The following is a 20,070-nucleotide window of genomic DNA, read 5'->3' on the forward strand; positions in this document are numbered from 1 at the left end:
GCAGTCTAGTCCTACAGCAGAGTTGAAAATAAGTATCCAAAAAAATCCCCCCTCCAAAATCCAGCAGTTTTTTAAATCTAGGTATTCAGCTTGGTAGACTTGAACTTCGACTTTTTTACTGAAAATTCACTTTAAAAACATAAATTCTTTGTTTTGTTTTTTAATTTGGTTGCTGGCATTTATCACCAGTAGTACTTCCTGGGAAGTATCTAGACATATTTTGCAATTTTAAAAAGAGTTCATGAGATAATTTGATGTAAAAAAATTGCATTAAGACGGAAGTTCATAAACAGCAATACATAAATTAATTCAACATGACATAATTTGATATTAACCACAGAAAAACTATTAGAAAGACTTACCTGTTTACATGCTTGGCGACATTCCACAGCAATAGCTAGCTCACAGCAACCTAAACCAACCCACCCATCAGACTTCTTCAAAACTCCTTTGAAAATAAGATAACATTACATATTACAGTAGAAAGAGAAACTATGCCATTGTTTTCCTTTCCCTTCCCATGAGTCAGCTACATTTAAAATTTTATAATTCTGTTCTCACTCAAGAAGTCTATTAACAGATTACATTTTATTGGAATTTTTGAAAAAATTCTCAACCAACTTGAAAGCAAGAAAAGAGCAAGTATGTGCCTTAATAAATGCTGAATTTAGCAACTATAAAGTAACTTCTACAAACTAAGTGTAAATGTGCTTTATGCAAACCATTTTATATGTTCACAGGAAGTATCAGAGTTTGATAATTTGATTAATCTAATCTGAAATATAAGCCAAGAGGAAAAAAAACTCATTAGAATCAACAACATTATTTCCCACAGACATGTGCTCTTGTTGGTTTCAACAGCATATTCTTCTACCAACTCTGTCAATGCAGAATATGTTTCTTACTTTTTCTTCAATCTTCCTGTACTGGTTTTGTTCAGGATGGACTTAAATTTCTTCACCGGAGCTGGGAGGACACAGCTGGGATAGCTGACTCCAGCTGACCTAAGGGGTATCCCAAACAATATCACATCATGCTCAGCAATAAAACCGGGAGGTGGGGGTTGCCGTGCTGGGGGACTGGCTGGGCACTGGTTGTTTGGTTGGGAGCAACTGTTTTCTTTTGCATCACTTGTTTTTATTTTTGATTGTTTGTTTGTTTTGTTTTTTCCCAACCTTTTTCCTTCTTCCATTTTTGTAATTATTACATTGTTTATTGCAAGCCATGAGTTTTCTCACTGTTACCCTTCCGATACTTCCCCCTATCCCACTGGTGAGGGAAGGACCGAGTGGCTGTGTGGGGCTTAGCTGCCTACTGGGGTTAAACCACAACACTTCCTCTGCAGTTTATCCCCCTCAATAATGTGGTTTCATATCCAGAATCACCTGCAATAAAAGTTTCACATCTTCCTGCCTCTCTTTTTCCATTTGTTTCATTATCTTAATTTCTTACCATAAAGTTATAGAAAAGCAAACTGCTGCAATAAGTTGTTTCATCCTCTCAATCTATTAACAAATATAGATTTTCTATGTTTTCAAGAGATTAGAAATCAAATAAAAGAATGCATTTCTGTGTCCATTTCTCACGTAACTTTAAAGATAGAAATAATTAAAGGGAAAGTTAAACCTACACAGGTACCCAACAGCTGTGGCAAATTTGTTACACCTTTTTCTTAGTGAGAAGGGTGGAATTATTTACCTGAATAAAGCACTCATTTTTGTTATGAATATTTTAAAAATAAAGCAATATCTTAGGGCATGTACAAATTATATTCTGTATGTAGAAATGAAAAGTATAAAGTAAAAGAATTAACCACTTAATTTAAAAAAATGCTCTCAAGTATTTTCAGAAAAGTCACATCAGATGTCCAACTTTAAAAAAAGGAAGTAAAAGAGCTAGGAATGAGACCAGTGAGCTTAAATTCAAATGTCAAGAAAATACTGGGAAAAAAGTCAAAAAAATCATTGCCATCAATGCAAAATATTTATTTCATGTATCTCTCATGAACAAAACTGCCTTTAAAATACACTTTGTTGGCTTTACACAGGTGGCATAGAAAGTCTTACCAGAATCAGTCTTTCATGACATTCTGATGGGCAGATTAAGAAAACAAATAGTAGTGAATTTATAAAGGAGGAGAAAAAAAATCTTCAGCTAAATTAACGTATTTTCCCAGAAAATTAAAATATAAATTACATTTATTAAAATCTTAATGCCTGACATAAGCCAGGTAGCAGGAATGCAAAGCAGATGGAGGGAGCCAAGAGGCAAAGGTGAAGAACAGCTGTTGGCTGCAGCCCACATTTTGTCAGTCTGAAGTAGCTGTTTGCCATCAGGATGGTCCAGACCTCCTGGGCAGCACTGTGGGCCCATGATTAACCTGTCTTTTTGGAGACTGTCCAAATCCTCTTTACATCTATTCAGAGTATTGGCTCGCCTTTCCAATTCAAACTAGTTCAAAGCAGCCGTGAAGGTCAAGAACAACTGTAGATTCAGCTCACCTTCCACTTCCATAATTAGGGTATTGAATTAGTTTTTCACAGATCAAACACCTTTCTGAAAGTATTAAAAGAGATGGCTCTTGTGCACACACCAGTAGTTTGTAATTGATGTTCAAAAATTCACTATTTGATGCATTGTTTTAAACTAATTTCAAAAGCCTACATGGAAGTCATGCACACACATTTAACTATTAATGCATATCTGGTTAATTGCCAAATCAGCTACCCGCTACATTTTATTTTAGGCCTAAAATAACGTAATAGTTGTTTCTGCATAACTTACATATATGGACCTATACACAGACTCCTTTCAATCAAAATGGCAAAGTTTGGTAGAATATTTATTAGTAGGATTGATATTGTAAGGCATAAGCAATCTAAAAAAATGCAGAAGAAATATCACGTGCAATATGAAAACAAGATATCTAGTAATCTCTGCTGCAATAATGTCCTGGTTTTGTTAAAAACACATTTCTCTTTTAGCGAATTTGCCTGACAGCTAAAGCCTTCATATTAGCTGCATTTTCCTGGAGAACCAGATACATGTTTTGGTAAACATAGCAATGGAATGCGAAGTTATTAGTAAGCATGGGTGCACCTCTCGCGAGAAGGGCAATGAGAAGCAGGTGACCAAGAAACTCACCAACTGAGTATAACATCCCATTCACGTGAATACTTCATATAAAGTGGGAGATCACAAGGATCTCATCCCCTTGTGCTTATGGCCGACATTAGGAGAGGACCTTGCTAGTCATCCCTGCAAACTGAGGCCTAGTGAGAGACTGAATCCAGCTCCGGTTGGCTGCGGAGTCCAATCCAGGACTTCGGGTACCGGCTCTGCAGTTGCTGGGACTTTCAAGATTGGTTTTGTATATTTTGTATTGTTTTCTCTATTCTTATTAGTAGCATTAGTAAAACATTTTTATTTTTTCCAACTCTCTTCTCTCTGTCCTTCTTTTCCTCCTGATCACCTGTCCTTAGTGGGAAAGGGGGAGAGGAAGGGGGCTGAAGTGGGAAGGGAAAGAGGAGAGGAGATTAACAATACATCTGCCAGGGTTTTATTGTCACCCCGCAATCAAAAGCCTTGACAAATAACTAGCTATATCCAGGAGAAACACACGATTAATACAGGTAAACAGCTTTAGCAGCAATGTCAACACTGGACAGTCACCAGTGAATCATCACTGAACAGTCAAGCATCCTTATTTTGTGCAATATGGAGCCTGTGGTTTTCAGACATACTTTTACTGGAACTAAACTGTACTAAAAGAATGAAGCAAGCTACAAATACATGACAAATTAAGAATGCTGATAAGTTTCAGCCAAAGTTAGTACTTTCTTGGCAAGTAGCTCTCTCCTCACAATATTTAGTAGTAGCAGACAAACTTGTGGAAAAATAAATTGATGTTCAAAAAGTGCTGAGCTGCAATTTTAATACAGCAACTTATAAATTAATTGTGTAGTCAATGTAATTAAAATGCATGCATTTCTAGATTAATATACACCTTCAGTGCACAATTAATTGATTGGAGTCCACAGTCTGATTTTTCACCAAATTAACTGACAGAAGTACAAGACAGAACCCTGAACTATAAAAGATCAGCTAGTTGTGTAACACAGGCTCTTGTCCCACATCTCCTCCAAAAAGTTTCTAGAAGCCACATCACATTAGTGATATGATTTACAACACACGCACATTTTTTCCTTACTATAAACATTTTGCTGCAGTCTCCACAATAATTGAAGTACTGAAGTTAGAAACAGAGGTTAAAAGCTGCATAAACATGAAAAGTTAGAATGTCACCTCTCATTTTTTGATGAGAGAAACATTTTACATTCTGAAAATATCTGAGAAATGCTGGATCACTGTGATCCCAAGGAAAATAGGGAGGAAAACAAAAAGGAAGATGGAAACATAAGTGAAAAACAACTAGGCTCTCATGATCGAGAGTTGCATGTGCCAAGAAGAGTGCAAGAAAGCCCACGTCAAAATTCTGTTGTCTCTTTGAAGTCTTCTACAGTCTGCTTACAAGAAAAGCTAAAGCTTAAAATCAGAACATAGGTATCACCTAGAATTATAAGTTACTGGGTTTGCTCTCCCCTCTGTGCTCCTGCCCACCCTGCCCCTCCAGGCTAGGGATCACTCAATCACCTTTTGTAAGCATTTGCTTGAACAGTATTGTGTGTGCATGGTCATAAACTTTAACTTCCTAGACAAGTCACCCAAAATAATACATGTTCCGTAGGCCTATTGGATTTAATAAACAAACACCAACAAACTAATGATATTTGCCTTCAGAAAACATGGAAAAATAATTTTATTTCAGAGAACAGTTACATTCCTGAACATCTAGTCCTAAGTGTCTGAGGCTTACAACACTGTCTTGGCAAAGACACATATTGTTTTGTGAGGATGAGCCATAAAAGAAAGTTAATAGAAGACCACCATGATGGGTTTAAGGAAATGGAAACAAATGTGAAAAAGAATCATAGCTCAACAGGCAGCTGTGAGAATATTAACATTTTAAGGTAACTATCACGGTGAAGTTACTGGTAAATCAAACAATTACAAAATTTAACACAGATCAGCAATATCAAGTTGCTCTAGGGAAGGAATGGAAGAGGAGAAAACACAAACTGTAATGAAAATACACAAAGGACATACCAAGCCGCAAATTATAAGGCAGAATCCCAAATTATTTAGCACATATGTTGTGTTATGACAGGATGCCACTGAAACCCATAAGAAAACCAGGTTTCCACCTCTTAACTAAACTGCCAGGCATGTCATACTGCCAGAGGTGGGGGTGAGGTGAGAGAGAGGGAGAGAAGTTTTGAAGTTTTAAAGTTCTGAATACCTCCACAGATGGAGACTCCAAAACCTCTGAGCAACCTCTCCCACTGTTCAATCATCCTTTGTAAAAAGTAAAAGTAAAAAAGCTTTCTCCTGTGTTTAAATGGAAGTTACTGTTGTTCAGTCTGTGCTCACTGCCTCTTCTCAAGACACTGGATACCACTGAGAAGAACATGGCTCCATTTTCTTTCCACACTTCCATCAGATAATTATACATATTGATAACATCCACACCCCTCAGCTTTTTCTTCTTGACACTGGTAAAGATTCCTAGCTCTCAGTCTGTCTTCATATTTGTTCTAGTCCCTTAACCACCTTAAACTGGCTCTTTGCTGGACTTGCTCCAATGTGTTAATATCTTTCTTGTACTGAGACACCCATAAATGCACACAGTATCCCCAATGTGGTCTCATCAATGCTGAGTAAAGGGGAAGGATAACCTCCCTTGATATGCTGGCAATACTCTCCCTAATACAACCTGGGTGCTGCTAGCCTTCTTTGCTACAAGGGCACATTCCTGAATCATGGTGCACTTGCTGTCCCCCAGAATTCCCGGGTATGTTTCTACAAAGCTGCTTTCCAGCTGGTCAGCCCCTTGTTTGTTGTGGAGCATGAGGCCTTCACCAGGTGCAGGACATTGCATTTCCTTTCTTGGAACTTCATAAGGTTCCCTGTCTGCCTATTTCTCCAGCTTGTCAACAACCCTCTGAATGGCAGCACAACAATCCTCTGTAAATACACTGAGGGTGCACTTTGTCTCATCAGTAATGAAAATGTTAAATAGGACTAGACTCAGCATCAAGGTTTGGAATACTGGCCTCCAGCTGGACTCTATGCCACCTATCACAAACCTTTGAGTCTAGCAGTTCAGCCAGTTTTCAATCCACCTTCACTGTCCACTTACCCAGCACACACTTAATCGGTTTGTCTATAAGGATGTTAAAAAAGCTGTGCTGAAAGCCTTACCAAAGTTGAGATAGACAACATTAACTGCTCTCTCCTCAACTAACAAGCCAGTCATCTAATCATCGCAGGTTATCAGATTGCTAAATATGATTTCTTCTTCATAAATCCATACTGACTATAACCAATCACCTTCTTGTCCTTGATGAGTTTGGAAGTGGTTCATGGGAAGATCTGCTTCGTTACCTTCCCAGGGTCTGAGGTGTGACTGACTATCCTCTAGCTCCCCAGGTCCTCCTTGCCCTTTCTACAGGCAGAAGTGACATTTGCTTTCTTGCAGTTCTCAGTATTCTCTCTCAATAGCCATGACCTTTCAAAGATGACTGAGAGTGACCTTGCAATGACATTAAGCCACACCCTCATCCCTCATAAGGGTAATCCATCAGGTCCCACAGACGTGTTCAGTCTGCTTAAGCATTACCTAACTTGATCCTCCATTAAGTGCAAGTCTTCCTTGCTCTAGACATTACCACCGATCTCAGAGATCTGGCATTCCTGAATGCTCTTCTTAGCAGTAAAGACTGAGGCAAAGACAGCCCTAGCCTTTTCAAAGTAATTTGTCACCAGGTTTCCTGTCCCGTTCAGCAGCAGATCCTCACTTTCCCTACTCTTCCTTTTGCTGCTGATGTAGTTAAAGAAACAGAGCAGTCTTATGGCTGCTCTTCACAAACCTCACCAGGATCAACTCCAGATAGACTTGGCTTTTCTAGTCCCATTATGCATAACTGGAGATTGGGCAAGGTGATCCCTGAAAATCAATCAGCTATCTGGGACCCCTCTTCTCTCCAGGGCCATATCCCATGGGATTCTTACAAGCAGATTGCCTGTGCCCTCCTGTGTTGTCTCTTCAAAAGGCATCCAAGTGATTGTAGTTGCCCATGAGCATCAGGGCCTGTGAACATCAGACTTCTCCCAGTTGTATTAAGAAGGTCTCATCTACTACTTCTTCCCAGTTGGGCAGTCTGAAGCTGACACCAACAACATAACCCATGTTGGATTGCTTGCTAATATGTTGATATGCCCATACTATGCCCATCTGCCGTTCTCAGCTGGCTCATCATCCATCCCCAGGCAGAGCCCCCCCCATAGCCTCTTATGACAACTGCCCCACTCACCTGCCTGTACCCGTCCATCACAGCACTCCCGCTGCGGGAGCCTCCCTGCTATGTCTCTGTGACCCCAATAAAACCATAGCCCTGCAACTGCACATAGACTTCTAATTCCTCCTCTTTGCTCCCCATGGTGCATCCCCTAGCATAACAGGTATTTCACAGAGGCACTCAGCTTGTACTGATTTCCTAGAAAAGGAATAAGAGCTTCCCCTATAATACTATCCTATATACACCACATCGTTAATTTACAAAATCCTACAGTGCATGGAATCACTGGAGAATACTTAAAAGAATTTTTTAAAAGGCTCACATCAACACAGTAACTTCACATGCAAGAAGAATGCAAAGAGACCAGCTCTGTGCAGGTACAAAGTTCAGGGTACCAGCTTAGGATACTACACTTTTACCACAGGACTAAACCATGATTTACAACACCATTGAAAAAGTGACTTTTTTTCATAAATCAGAGGATAATAGAATCCTACCATAAAGACACTGAGAGGCCTCACACCAGTTTAGAAAGTACAGGAAGCCAATTTGGGAGTGGTTCAAACAGAAAGATTTCCAGTGCTTTTTCAATTGCTTACACAGACCTAACATTCAAAACAAAAGATCTATTTCTCACTTGCAGTAAAAGCATTTCCACTCATTTGTATTTGGCTACTGATCTTCAATAAAGATTAGGTACTGTGTCCAATTAAAACTATGTCAGGTTTTAGATGAGAGAAGCATTGCATCTCCAAACTATATTACTGGTTAAGTAAAACTAGCAGAATGTTATAACAGCAAATCTCTTTGCCTGCACTGGAATCAGCAGTTTGCGTTAGTAGTGTGGGCAGGGAAGTCTGAGCAGATGCCATGAAACTGTTACAGCTTCTTCTTTTCACATGCCACTTTTTCAGCCATAGCATGTTAATTTCACTCAAAAGTCTCTTAGAAATGATATATGATGTGATAGCACTAGTTAAGTCCAATTTAAGCTATTTTTGATCTCTCCTTTTACCATAACAATCCTGTCTTGTGATTTACGCTTTAACTTTCTAATCCACCTGTAACAAGTAGTTTAGTTCTTGCTCTGAGCCTCTACGCTTTTTAATTTGTCTAGTTCTTATTATTCTCCCTGTTGTTTTTTTTCCTAATTATATTGCATCTGAAGCAAAACTGCAATAATCCATGATTTTAGAGATCAAGCTACAGTACACTGAAACTAAAAATAACAGAAAAACTTTAAAGGAAAAAAACTTTGGTATTTCTTGGATATGTCACAGAAGCACACATTTAATCATACAAACATATTAAACACTTTCTAATTATGAAAAGAAAATAAGTGTTTAAAATGCACAGGTAACCCAGTTTAGACTAAATTAAATTAGACGCAAAATACATTTTATAATGGAAGCATAAATTGTCGTGAAATCTATAAGTGCAGGTGATAGATACAGCATTAAAACATGCATTTGGTGAAAAAGCAGTATGTTCAATAGTAAACTAGTATTTCTTACCTGGCAAAGAAGAATTTATACAATCCCACACTTCTCCCTGAAAAGGAAAACGCAATTAAGCAAAAGTAAATCTACAGAATAAGAGAGTTTTCAGCAGACACAAATCTGCATTTTCTGCATTTTTGCCCTAGGTTTTAAATATCCTCCTGGAAGAATTCTTACGTCTAAAACACCTTTTGAAAATGTGCTATGTGATATGAGTACCACTTGCTTTGGTGAGAAGGCTGCCATCTACAGAATATGGAATCAATAGCAGTGTTTTTGTAGGTGCAGAATATAGCATATTTCAGGTAATCAAAGTTATCTAGTGAACTTTCTCCACCAGTGTTTAGAGAACTATGTAGCAACTCTTTAGACAACGAAAAAGATTTATCTAGGATGAAGACCTGTGGAGAAACTTATTACTCCTTTCCACCAGCTTTAAAAAAACAAACAAACAAACAAACCAACACCACACACAAAACAAAGGAAAGAGGCTTTAAAGTACTCCAGAGACCAGAGAAATGCAGCTTCAGGGAAAGATAGATACATGGAAGAAAGATCTGTAGAAGTGAAGTTTACTAACACAAAAGGTTACAACAGGGATCTGTTGGGTTCCCCCAACTGCAAAGCACTTCTGGTCCTAAATACACATCCTGCTAAATGACCTAAGTGGCTGCTGGTATTAGACAGAAGAATTCTGTTTTGTTTTGTTTTGTTTTTGCCCAGAGAAAAAAAAGAGAGTGAAGAGCTTACCAAAGAGTTGCTGTTCTTACCTCTCTCATTACTGTTACTACCAGGACCACTAGCCAAGTTGACTACAGGGAATTCTTTAGACTGAGGCAAATATGAAAGAAATCTCAGGTCCAACACTGGTCTGCCACAGGTACTTATGTTACCCAACCAATAAAAGTTACAAATGCCCCGGAAGAAGAAAGTCTAGGCAGCAGAGGAAGACTTGAATCTAAGGTAAGAATTTTAGTTGAATTGTCAGAAACAAGTGCAGATTGCAGTTGCAGTGGATGTGCTGTGTTAGAGGGCTGAAGAAGTTATGGGAGTTGCTATGCACTATATGCCAGATGTTTAACATGCTGCCACTGGAGTCTTACTACACTTAGGTGATATGATCACAGTACAATATCTTAAAATTACAAGAGTACAGAAAAGTCTTGAAGGATTACATGTATTTTAGTACAATGTTACTGAACTCAATTTTTTTTTAAGCAAGCACTAGGAAAACCTTAATTAGATGAAATCAGAGGAAAATTCTGCAAAGAGTAAGAAGGGAAGTGACAAGACTGTACTGGGTTTACATGACAAGGTTATGGTAGCAGGGGGGCTGCAGGGGTGGCTTCTCTAAGAAGATGCCAGAACCCTCATGTTCAATAGAGCCAATGACACCAGATGAATCAATCAGCAACATTAGCAGCACCTCTGTGATATTTAAGAAAGGCTAAAAATTGCTGCACAGCAGCAGTGGGAAAACAGGAGTGACAATATGTGAGACAACCCTGCAGACATCCAGGTCAGTGAAGAAGTTGGGGCAGGAACTACTCCAGGTGCTTGAGCAGAGATTTTTCTGCAGCTTGTGATGCAGACCATGGCAATACCAGCTGTCCCTCTGCAGCCCATGGAGGTCCACAGTGGAGCACAGATACCCCATCCTCATGTCGGAGCAGATGGATGTGCCCCTGAAGGAAGCTGCAGCAGGACTTGGGACCCCACAGGGGACCCACACGGGAGCAATCTGTTCCTGAAAGGCTGTGGAAGGGACCCATGCTGGAGCAGTTCTTGAACAACTGGAAGGACTCATGTTGGAGAAGTTAGTGGAGTACTGTACTGGCCTGGTGTCCTGTGAGAGGGACACCAGGCTGAAGCAGTGGAAGAACAGGAGGATGAAAGTGTGGCAGAGACAAGGCGTAATGAACTGACCTCAACCCCCCTTCACCACCTCCCTATGCCACTTGGGGGGAGGAGGTAGAGAAAACCAGGAGTGAAGTTGAGCCTGGGAAGAAGGGAGGGGTGGGGAAAAGGTGTTTTTAAATTTGTTCTTATTCTCCCTATCCTACTCTGACCTTTTGATTGACAAATTAAATTAACTTCCCTAATCTGACTGTGTTTTGCCCATGACGGCAACTGGCAAGTCATCTCCCTGTCCTTACCTTGACCCACAAGCCTTTCATCATATTTCCTCTCCCCTATTCAGCTGAAGAAGGGGAGCGAGCAAGTGGATTTGGTGGGCACCTTGTGTGCAGCAAAGGTTAACCCACCACAAGGGGCTTTAAATGAGTGTTGGACATGTTCTTTAAGACCAAACAAAAAGTTCAATTCAATCACACCGAAACAGCAAGTTATATTGTCATGCAATGATTCTGTCACCACAAGAATTAATGATTTTCCAAAGCTGCAATGGATATGTATCTAATGATCTAAAACTGCCTGCCTCCCTATATGTGGTGCTCTTGCATAAGAGTCAAACTCAGCTCAAAACAAAAGGGTAAAGAGCTGCTACATCTACTAGTTCCATCCCATTAATTCAGTTGACTTCCCTTATTTCAAGAGAAGGTTAATGGTAGGACTCTATGATCTCAAGGGACTTTTCCAATGTAAATTATTCAAGTCCAAGTGACAATCACCCAGCACAATTTTTTGCAACATAGGTCAGATTTTTATTCAATTTCATTGCTTACACAACCAGGACACCTAGCAAAACTGTCAAGTCCCATTTTACTGCAAGTAGCATAATATATAATGGCCTTACAAAAAAGAAAAAAACCAAAACTACTTTGCAGACCAAATTTCATTATAATAATTTTTCTAGTCCTCATAACAAGGAAGAAAAAGCTTGAAGACATACGCACATGTTCTACCAGCTCAAAACTCATCAAGAAAATAAAATTTGAGTAATTTTAAAGACTTATTTTTGCAAGCAAAACTTTGTTAATATAAAATTAGATGTTTGGCTTTATGTAATTAAATCTAGCAAGCCTTACCATTGATTCCGGACAATACTCAGGCGCTCGCTGCAGTAAGTGCTTCAAACGGGAATCACTCTTCGAAGACAAAATCTGTTAGAAACAAAACACACTTTAAAACACTTAAAATGTAACTATGTATTGAATATTTTTTCAACTTATTTTGTCCTTTTTAGTTTCACTTCTATCTACCCTTTGACAACTTTGGCTAACAGTTAATACATAAACAATGTAAAACTAAAATCTTATTTATTTATAGTCTATCAAATATGTTGTACTTTTTATGAAGAAAGAGTTTTTATATTTAGGAGTGAATGAGAATTTCCTCCTCAAACCCTTCAATCAAGAAGTTTCTGTTGAATAGGCAGTAAGAAAAACAGGATTTCTGCCCCACACATCAAAATATTATACTACTCTATTTACTTCATTAACCTTCTCCTACATGTTACATGACCTCAGGCAACTAAACTCCTTCCAAAAAACCCTGAAAAAAGTAATTTCCGTGGAACACAGATGAACAAAACCTTGACTAGTTAAAAAGATTATCAAAACTAACATGAGAATGAATACTACTCACAGTAGAAGAAGATCAAGTTAAGCACCACCTAAGCAAACTGAACATCCAGAAGCTCATGAGATTGGATGGGATACAACAGAGGATGTTGAGAAGCTAGCCACTGTCACTGCAAAGCAGCTTTGGTACCATTTTTGAAAGACCATGGTGATGGGATGAGGTCCCTTGTGACTGACAAAACCGAACGTTATATCCATTAGAAAGGCAAGAAGGATAATCTGGGGAATAACAGGCTGTTCAGCTTACCCTCAGCTCACAGAAAGATTGTGGAACAAATGCTTACAGAAGCCATGCCATGGCACATGAAGGAAAAGAAGGCAATTGGAAACAGTCAAAACAGGCATAGCAAGGGCAAATATAGCCTGACAGCTTTCCATAAAGAAAAGATTGGTTTAGTAAAAAAATTGAGATCAGTCTATGTTGTCTATCTCAACTTTAAAAAGGTTTTTGCACTGTTATCTCTCACTGTATCTTTTAAACCAAACGGGTGAAACATGGATGGGCTACAAGGTGGGTGACAAACTGCTTGGACAGCAGGGCTCAGTAGTCAGCAGTTCAATGTCTAAGTGTTGGCCACTGAGAAGGGGTACAATAAGGGAGTCAAACCAATACTGTTAACAGCTTTATTAGTGAGCTGAACAATGGGACAAGAAAAACCCTTAGCAGATAAGCAGAAGAGCCTAAACTGGGAGCTGTCATCGATATACTGGAGGGTAGAGCTGCCACACAGATGGCTTTCAATGGGCTGACATAAACCCAAGAAGAGCAGTTCAACAAAGACAAACAGAATCTTGCAGTTGAAATTGAATAGTCCTATGCAACAGTACAGGCTGGGTGCTCACTGGTTAGAAAGCAGCTTTGCAGAAAAGCATGTTGGGTCCTTGTGGATAACAAGCTGAGCATGGGTCAGAAGTACACTGATGCGGCATGCTGCACTTCATTAGCAGCAGCACCACCAGCAGGTTAAAGGAAGATGAGTATTCTATCAGGCACTGATGAGGCAACGTCTGCAATATCAAACCCACTTTTGTTCCTTGCACAGGGGTGGCACATTATTGAACTACAGAGAGTCCAGTAGAAGGCCACAAAGGATGCTGGACTTTACAATGTACCACAACAGGCCAAGGTAAAAGAATCTGTTCAAACTGAAGAAGGGTTAAGAAGGAGCAAGGGGTATCTAACTTCCTGTCACCCAGCATCCGAGAAAGGATTATGGAAAAGACGAGTCAACCATTATCAGAGTTGCACAGTGGATGGATGAGTTGCAAAAGTAATAAGTTGCAGCAAGAGAAATTCTGACTAGGTGCAAAGTGAAAAAAAAAATCTTCACCATTAGAGTACTTAAGTGCTCCCCAGAGAGGCTGTGGAAAGCCCATCCTTGAGGATATTCAAAACTTGATGAACAAGGTTCTGAGCAACCTGGCTTAATTTTGAAGCTAGCACCTCTCTGAGCAGGTTAGACAAAATGACACTTCCAACTTAAATTATTTTGCACAGCTATATTTGGGAAGAGATTTTACCTTATTGACTTTCATACACAATTCTGAATCATGTCAATTAATCTTTTTTTTTCTCAAGTGTCTTTCAGACCATTTTGCAGTGTTGCTCATCTCATTTCCTTGTAACAAGATGCTTTTACTTCATCATCTTTTTGGCATTGTTTTTGTTGCTGTTTTTTTGGTTTGGTTTTGTTTTTTCCAAGTTTCATGGAAGTGTTAAGGTAAATTGAGCTCTCAGCACATTTTAAATTGTTTTCTGGGCCCACATTAGTCATGGTTTTAGTTCTTTAGCAGTCCAATAAGTAAAACACTTACAAATTAGAAAAAAAAAAATGGGCAACAAGAGGGATTGAAACATTCCTGATAATGTGAGTTATGAAACTGGAAGTCACAGGAATAACCGAAACATGGATGTATTTTGGATCTTTCAGAAGGAGAAATACATTATCATGTGTCAAATTCAGAATAAAACTGTAAAGTCATTGAAATAAAAACAAGAGAGTAACAGTAATGGTTTCTGAAATGAGAGCAAGAAAAAAATGCAGTAGTATTTGGGGTCTCCTAGGGTCACAGAATAGTAAAATAACTCAGGTTGGAAGGGATCTTGGAATATCATCTATTTCAACTTCCTGCTCAAAGCAGGGTCAACTAGGAGACCAAACTATGTTGCTCAGAGTTTTATCCAGTCAAGTTGCAAAAGCCTCTGAAGACAGAGAACGCACACCCTCTCTGTTTTCATGGTGGAGAAGTTTCTCCTCATAACCAGCTCATAACCAGCTAGTTTAAATTCTTGACTGCGCTCTCTTGTCGTCTCACTATGTACCACTGTGAAGAGCCCAGCTCTGTCTTCTGAGCAATCTTACTGTAGGGAGAAGAAGGCTGCTCTGAGGTGCTCCTTCTTCCCCAGGCTAAAGGCAGTTACCTCAACCTCTCTAGAAGCATGTGCTTCAACCATCCACAGTCACCTTGGTGACTTTGCTAACTTGTTCCATTTAACTGATGCCTTTCTTGTAACAGGGAAGATAAAACTGGGCACTGTGGGAGATTTGAGGGATTTTCTCAAAGGTAATGTGTGGATGGGATTCTATTAGATGGAGATTTGTTATTAAACTAGCCAGGCCCAAAAGAATTTCAAGGCCACCTTGGAAAGCTGAAAACATGACGTAAATCAACAGACCTATTAGCAGTGAGACTCGGGCGCGTGGACAGCTCGTGAGCATAGACAATATTCGCTTGAATTCATATTGGATTGTGTGGGGTCCATGAGTTTTCGCCCTCGCAGGGCACAATATTTTATATGTTGTCAGCAAGTGCTGACTAAATGGGGAGAATAACTTGTCTAGGCCTACTGGCAACGCTCCTGTTAATATAGCCCAGGCTGCTGTTGACGCAGAAGTTACGGACTAGTCACACGATCAATATGATCAGACAGTAGTCACTTTATTAGCAGAATCACCAGACTTATATATGCTATTTGCTCCCTTATTATGTGATAGCTAAAGTCTGGTTGCATGCACTGTTAATGAGCTGTTCATGCGTCCTTAAACCATTTCTGCTAGCTCAGTCCTCTTTGTCTGCGAGCACCAGCTTCCCCCATGGCATCCTGCTTTTTCAGACTGGCTTCAGCCACGTACACTTGCCTTTCTTCCTCATTTTTCTGCTGCATAAGCTTGTATCAGCATTTCTTCAACCGTGATTAACCTTGCTGCATCTTTGAGGCCTGCACTTTACAGGCTAATGAAATTAATATCTAAAGTGTCTGGATTGCTCACTACATGTCCTTGGGCTTCTAAAACCCCACAGGCTGCCTCCTTTATTGTTGGGGCACACTGTCAGCTCATGTTCAGCATGCTGCCTATGTACCAGTAACCCTGGATCCTCGTTTTCAGCAAATCTGCTCCCTAGCGAGTCAACCGCCAACTCATATTGTTGCAAGCAATTCTTTCTTCAGAGGTGCAGAACTTTGCATTTGTCCTTGTTGAATTTCATAAAGTTCCTGTTGCGAATTCCTTCTATCTGTCCAGGTCCCCCCAGATAACAGTCTTGACACAAAGATTATCAGCTCTTCCTTCCAGCTTGGTATTGCCTGAAAACTCAACAAGAGTAGAATCTGTCGTCTCCTCCAGGTCATTAATAACAATGTTAAAGATGACAGGTCCAGGATGGACCCTTCTGGTACTGCACTTCTTATTAGCCTGCAGGCAGAGCAGGACCCACTGATCTCTATCTCTGAGCCTGATTATCCAACCAACTTTTTTACTCATCAAAACCATATTATTCTATACAGCTGAAAAGCAATCAGGCCTGTCAGGCATGTTTTACACCTTGCATGTGCAGAAATGTTTTGCAATAACCCTGTCCATGATTTTCCAAGGGATATAAGAGAAGATAGCTATTCTGTAGTTTGCTCGATTGGGGACCGTCCTTTGGGTTTTTGTTTGTGTGTTTGTTTTTGGTCCTGATTCAACCATCACCTATTACTGGCAGTACTCCTCCTTGATCTCTATCTCTGCAGAGATACCTTGTAACAAAGATTCAGGAAAGAAGGCATTCAGTATTCAGTACCTCTGCCTCACCCGTGTTGCTGATGCTAATTCACACGCTACATTCAGCAATAGTTGCACATTTTAACTTCTTCAGCCTTTAACTACTGCCATGGCACGTCTTGTTGCCCTTGACATCCTCTGCAAGTCTCAACTCTATTTGAGCTTTGTCTTTCCCAATACAAACCTTACATGCCTGGACAAACTTTCTAAATTCCTCTTTTATAATCTTTCCCTGCTTCTGTCTTCTCTGTATCACCTTGCTGCATTGAAGCTTATTCATGACTTCTCTGTTTAGCCAAGCTTCTTGAAATATTAATGTGTTTTCCTGAGGATTGGGGTGAACTGCTCTTAGGTTTGGAGGAGGGCCTGGACAGAGATCTCTGGAGTGGTACAGAGATGAATGCTGCCAGGAACCTTATTATTGTGAAACTTCACAGAAATAAACTCAGGAAAATAAAAGTCAATTAAAGAAAGACAGATCCACTTTTTCCTTGTTACATGTCCTGGTTTTGTTAAAAAATAAGTTTCTCTTTTAGTGAATTTGCCTGTCAGCTAAAGCCTTCATATTAGCTGCATTTTCCTGGAGAACCAGATACATGTTTTGGTAAACCTAGCAATGGAATGTGAAGTTATTGATAAGCATGGATGGACATCTCATAAGAGGGGGAACGAGAAACAGGTGACCAAGAAAAAGAAACTGACCAACTGTGCGTAACATTCCATTCATGTGAATACTTCGCATAAAAGTGGGAGATCACGAGGATCTCGGCCCTTTTTCCTTTTTTCCCTTTTTCATCCCTTCTGCTTATGGCTGACATTAGGAGAGGATCTTGCTAGTCGTCCCTGCGAACTGAGGCCTAATGAGAGACTGAATCCAGCTCCGGTTGGCTGCAGAGTCCAATCCAGGAGTTTGGGTGCCAGCTCTGCAGTTGCTGAGACTTTCAAGATCGGTATGGTATATTTTGTATTATTTTCTCTATTCCTATTAGTAGTATTAGTAAAACATTTTTAATTTTTCCAACTCTCTTCTCTCTGTCCTTCTTTTCCTCCTGATCACCTGTCCTTAGTGGGAAGGGGAGAGAGGGAGGGGCAAAAGGGGGAAATAGGGGGGGAGAGGAGGTTAACAATACATCTGCCATGGTTTTATTATCACTCCACAATCTAAACCCTCAACACTACAGTATCTGACAGACTTAATCAGATGATCATGAAAAGGAGATGATACCGAAATTAAGCTTGGAATAATACTACGAATGCAAAATAATTAGGCATTTGAATCATGTTAGTTGACAAACAAATTGGTAATTCAAGTTTTCTTTTTCAAAGGGCTCATCTAAAGTAGCTGAATTACTAGTTAGAATAATTCCTTACTCTTAATCAAGCCTTTTCCTTAACTGGCAAGATGAAGGAGGACACCACCAGGTCTCCTGTACCCTTCACCCTAGCCACTGGCCTGTAGTTACCTTTTACCCATGCAAAGCCCCCCTTACTGGTGTCCATGTAGATGAGCAGCCAATGAGTAATAGTCTCAAAGTCAAAAAAACCTTGCAATTTCTGCAACATCCTAGATTTCAGCCCCTAAAACCCAAACCACCTTAGACATCAAGTCTCATCTGCAGATGAGTGCCTCCATCCCGTGCAGAATGGAGTCTTTCCTATGGTGGCACCAGTTCATTAGGTCAAGATGGCTCCCTGATGCAGCCTGTTTCTCCTCACCTGTCCTAAGGGCCCAACTCTATTCTGTAAGTGCATATTAAAAGAGAGGCCAAGTAACTCTTCCTGCTGAGTTGTCCTGAGTTGGAAGGGACCCACAAGGATCATTGAGTCCAACTCCTGTCACTGTATATAACAATGCCACAGTTCACACCATGTATCTGAGGGTGTTGTCTGGTCTCTACTTGAACTCTGTCAGGTTTGGGGCTGTGACTGCCTCCCTGGAAGTCAGAAGTCACAAACTTTCAGTCTCCAGTAAGCATAGCCTCTGGTCATCCTTCCTTCCATGCAATGTGTAGTTCAGGCTATTGCCCTTGCAGGTCCTCCATGAAGAGCTTGCCTAGCTCCCATTTACAGTGAGGCATGCTTTTATCCTCAGCTTCTTTATATGACAGTTCAGGAAGCATGACTCCTGTAGTTTAAGTGCCATTGACTCAAGGAAAAACACTAGCCTTTCCCTGCAGCCCAGGACTTGGAAGGACACATTCTTCCTCAAGAGCTCCCTCTGGGTCAAGACCTCCAACATGTCATGAGTCTTTGGCCCCACCAGTTCCAGATACTGTCATGCTGGACATAACAGATACACACAGTATCAAGCAGCACATCTGCACCTCCTGCTGGCTTTCTCCACAAGAAGCAGCTGCATTAATGTCCCAACTCCTGTCTGTGCACCCTGGTTGCTGACATTCCCTAAGCATTAGATAAACAAAAATATGGTGCGTAAGCCTGCTCTCTATCTCTCCCTGTCATCCCTGACAAGCAACTTCAATGTTTTATGGCTTGAACTACCAACTCTAGCAGGAAAACACTTGTTTTTAAATCATTAATAAATTATCATGTCAGGATGGTACAGTGTGGTGGTACAGACAAGGTAGTAAGCATATTGCAAATATTTTCGAAAAAGTACTTGGAAAGATAACAAAAGGCAACTCAACCAACTCTGTTCCCATAGTCACTCCCCGTATATGTAAACTTTCATTCTACAAATTTTATGTTTAAGACAAGGGGGTAAGTATCAAATAATACACTCCAAAATGGATTCACCGCAGACAAAGCACTGGAATCATGCTGCACAAAATGGTTAAGTTACAGAACAGGAAAAATCAGGAGAAAAACAGTATACAGCACCTTCAACCAGTTTGTTAGCCTATATCAAAGGACCATTCAGAAAATTACGCTACCAGACTGATATGCGGTAACTAAGACAGCTCCTTACAGAACAATTTGAGGGGTGCCAGTCTTGCTTCAGGTTTGTTCTAGACCTCTCACCACAAAGACTGAATATGTTGATTATGTGAGCAGAGAGAGATCATCCAGATAAGGCAAGATCAGAATACCTTACAAAAACCACCGAAAACCCCACACAATAATTATAGCTGGTATAACAGAAATTGGATGAAATTTGACAGTAAAAAGCTCAAGGCCTTTCATCAAAAGCTAACACAAATTCACATGATAAACTAGGAACTTCAAACCACTAGAACAGAAGAAAGAATTGGACAGATTATTCCAATGCCCTCACAATTCAACTACTAAACATGCCTATTAAATTTGTTTATATATTGGAATAGGTATCTTTCTCTCACAAAAAAGTTTTAACACCATTTTTAAGGTGTAGTGCTATATTTTTGTTTATAATACCACGTACAGTTTTGCTTGCCTGTATTGAAATAGATAAACTTATGCTGGAAGGGCTGCAGGAATAATTATAGGAATTGAGAGAATATCTTATGCAAAGAGATTATAAGACTTTTCCTTGTTTGGCCTAACACTATGAAAGCTGCAAGGGGATTGGGTTGCATTCTATAAATATATTGGAGAAGGAGAAATGCAATTTAAACTAAAAGTTTTG

General features: G+C 39.9%; 1 protein-coding gene across 9 annotated transcripts in view; it reads right to left on the reverse strand.

Moving 5' to 3' along the window:
- The window catches only part of RECK (reversion inducing cysteine rich protein with kazal motifs), a 70,192-nt gene that overhangs the window by 45,186 nt on the left and 4,936 nt on the right, over nt 1–20,070 (reverse strand). For 8 of the 9 annotated variants that reach the window (XR_010470223.1, XR_010470224.1, XM_065052199.1 and 5 more), the window contains exons 3-5: nt 11,905–11,979; nt 8,933–8,969; nt 363–448 (exon numbers count right to left, since the gene is read on the reverse strand). Coding sequence is in view for 6 of the 9 variants with exons in the window: in XM_065052199.1 (XP_064908271.1) it covers nt 363–448; nt 8,933–8,969; nt 11,905–11,979 (198 nt within the window). In the remaining 3 variants the exon portion in view is untranslated. Of the gene's footprint in view, nt 1–362; nt 449–905; nt 1,005–8,932; nt 8,970–11,904; nt 11,980–20,070 lie in introns of all 9 variants that reach the window. The other variant, XM_065052204.1, reaches the window with a different exon arrangement.

Source organism: Columba livia, chromosome 2, assembly GCF_036013475.1.
Source record: "Columba livia isolate bColLiv1 breed racing homer chromosome 2, bColLiv1.pat.W.v2, whole genome shotgun sequence".
Classification (NCBI taxonomy): Eukaryota; Metazoa; Chordata; class Aves; order Columbiformes; family Columbidae; genus Columba; species Columba livia.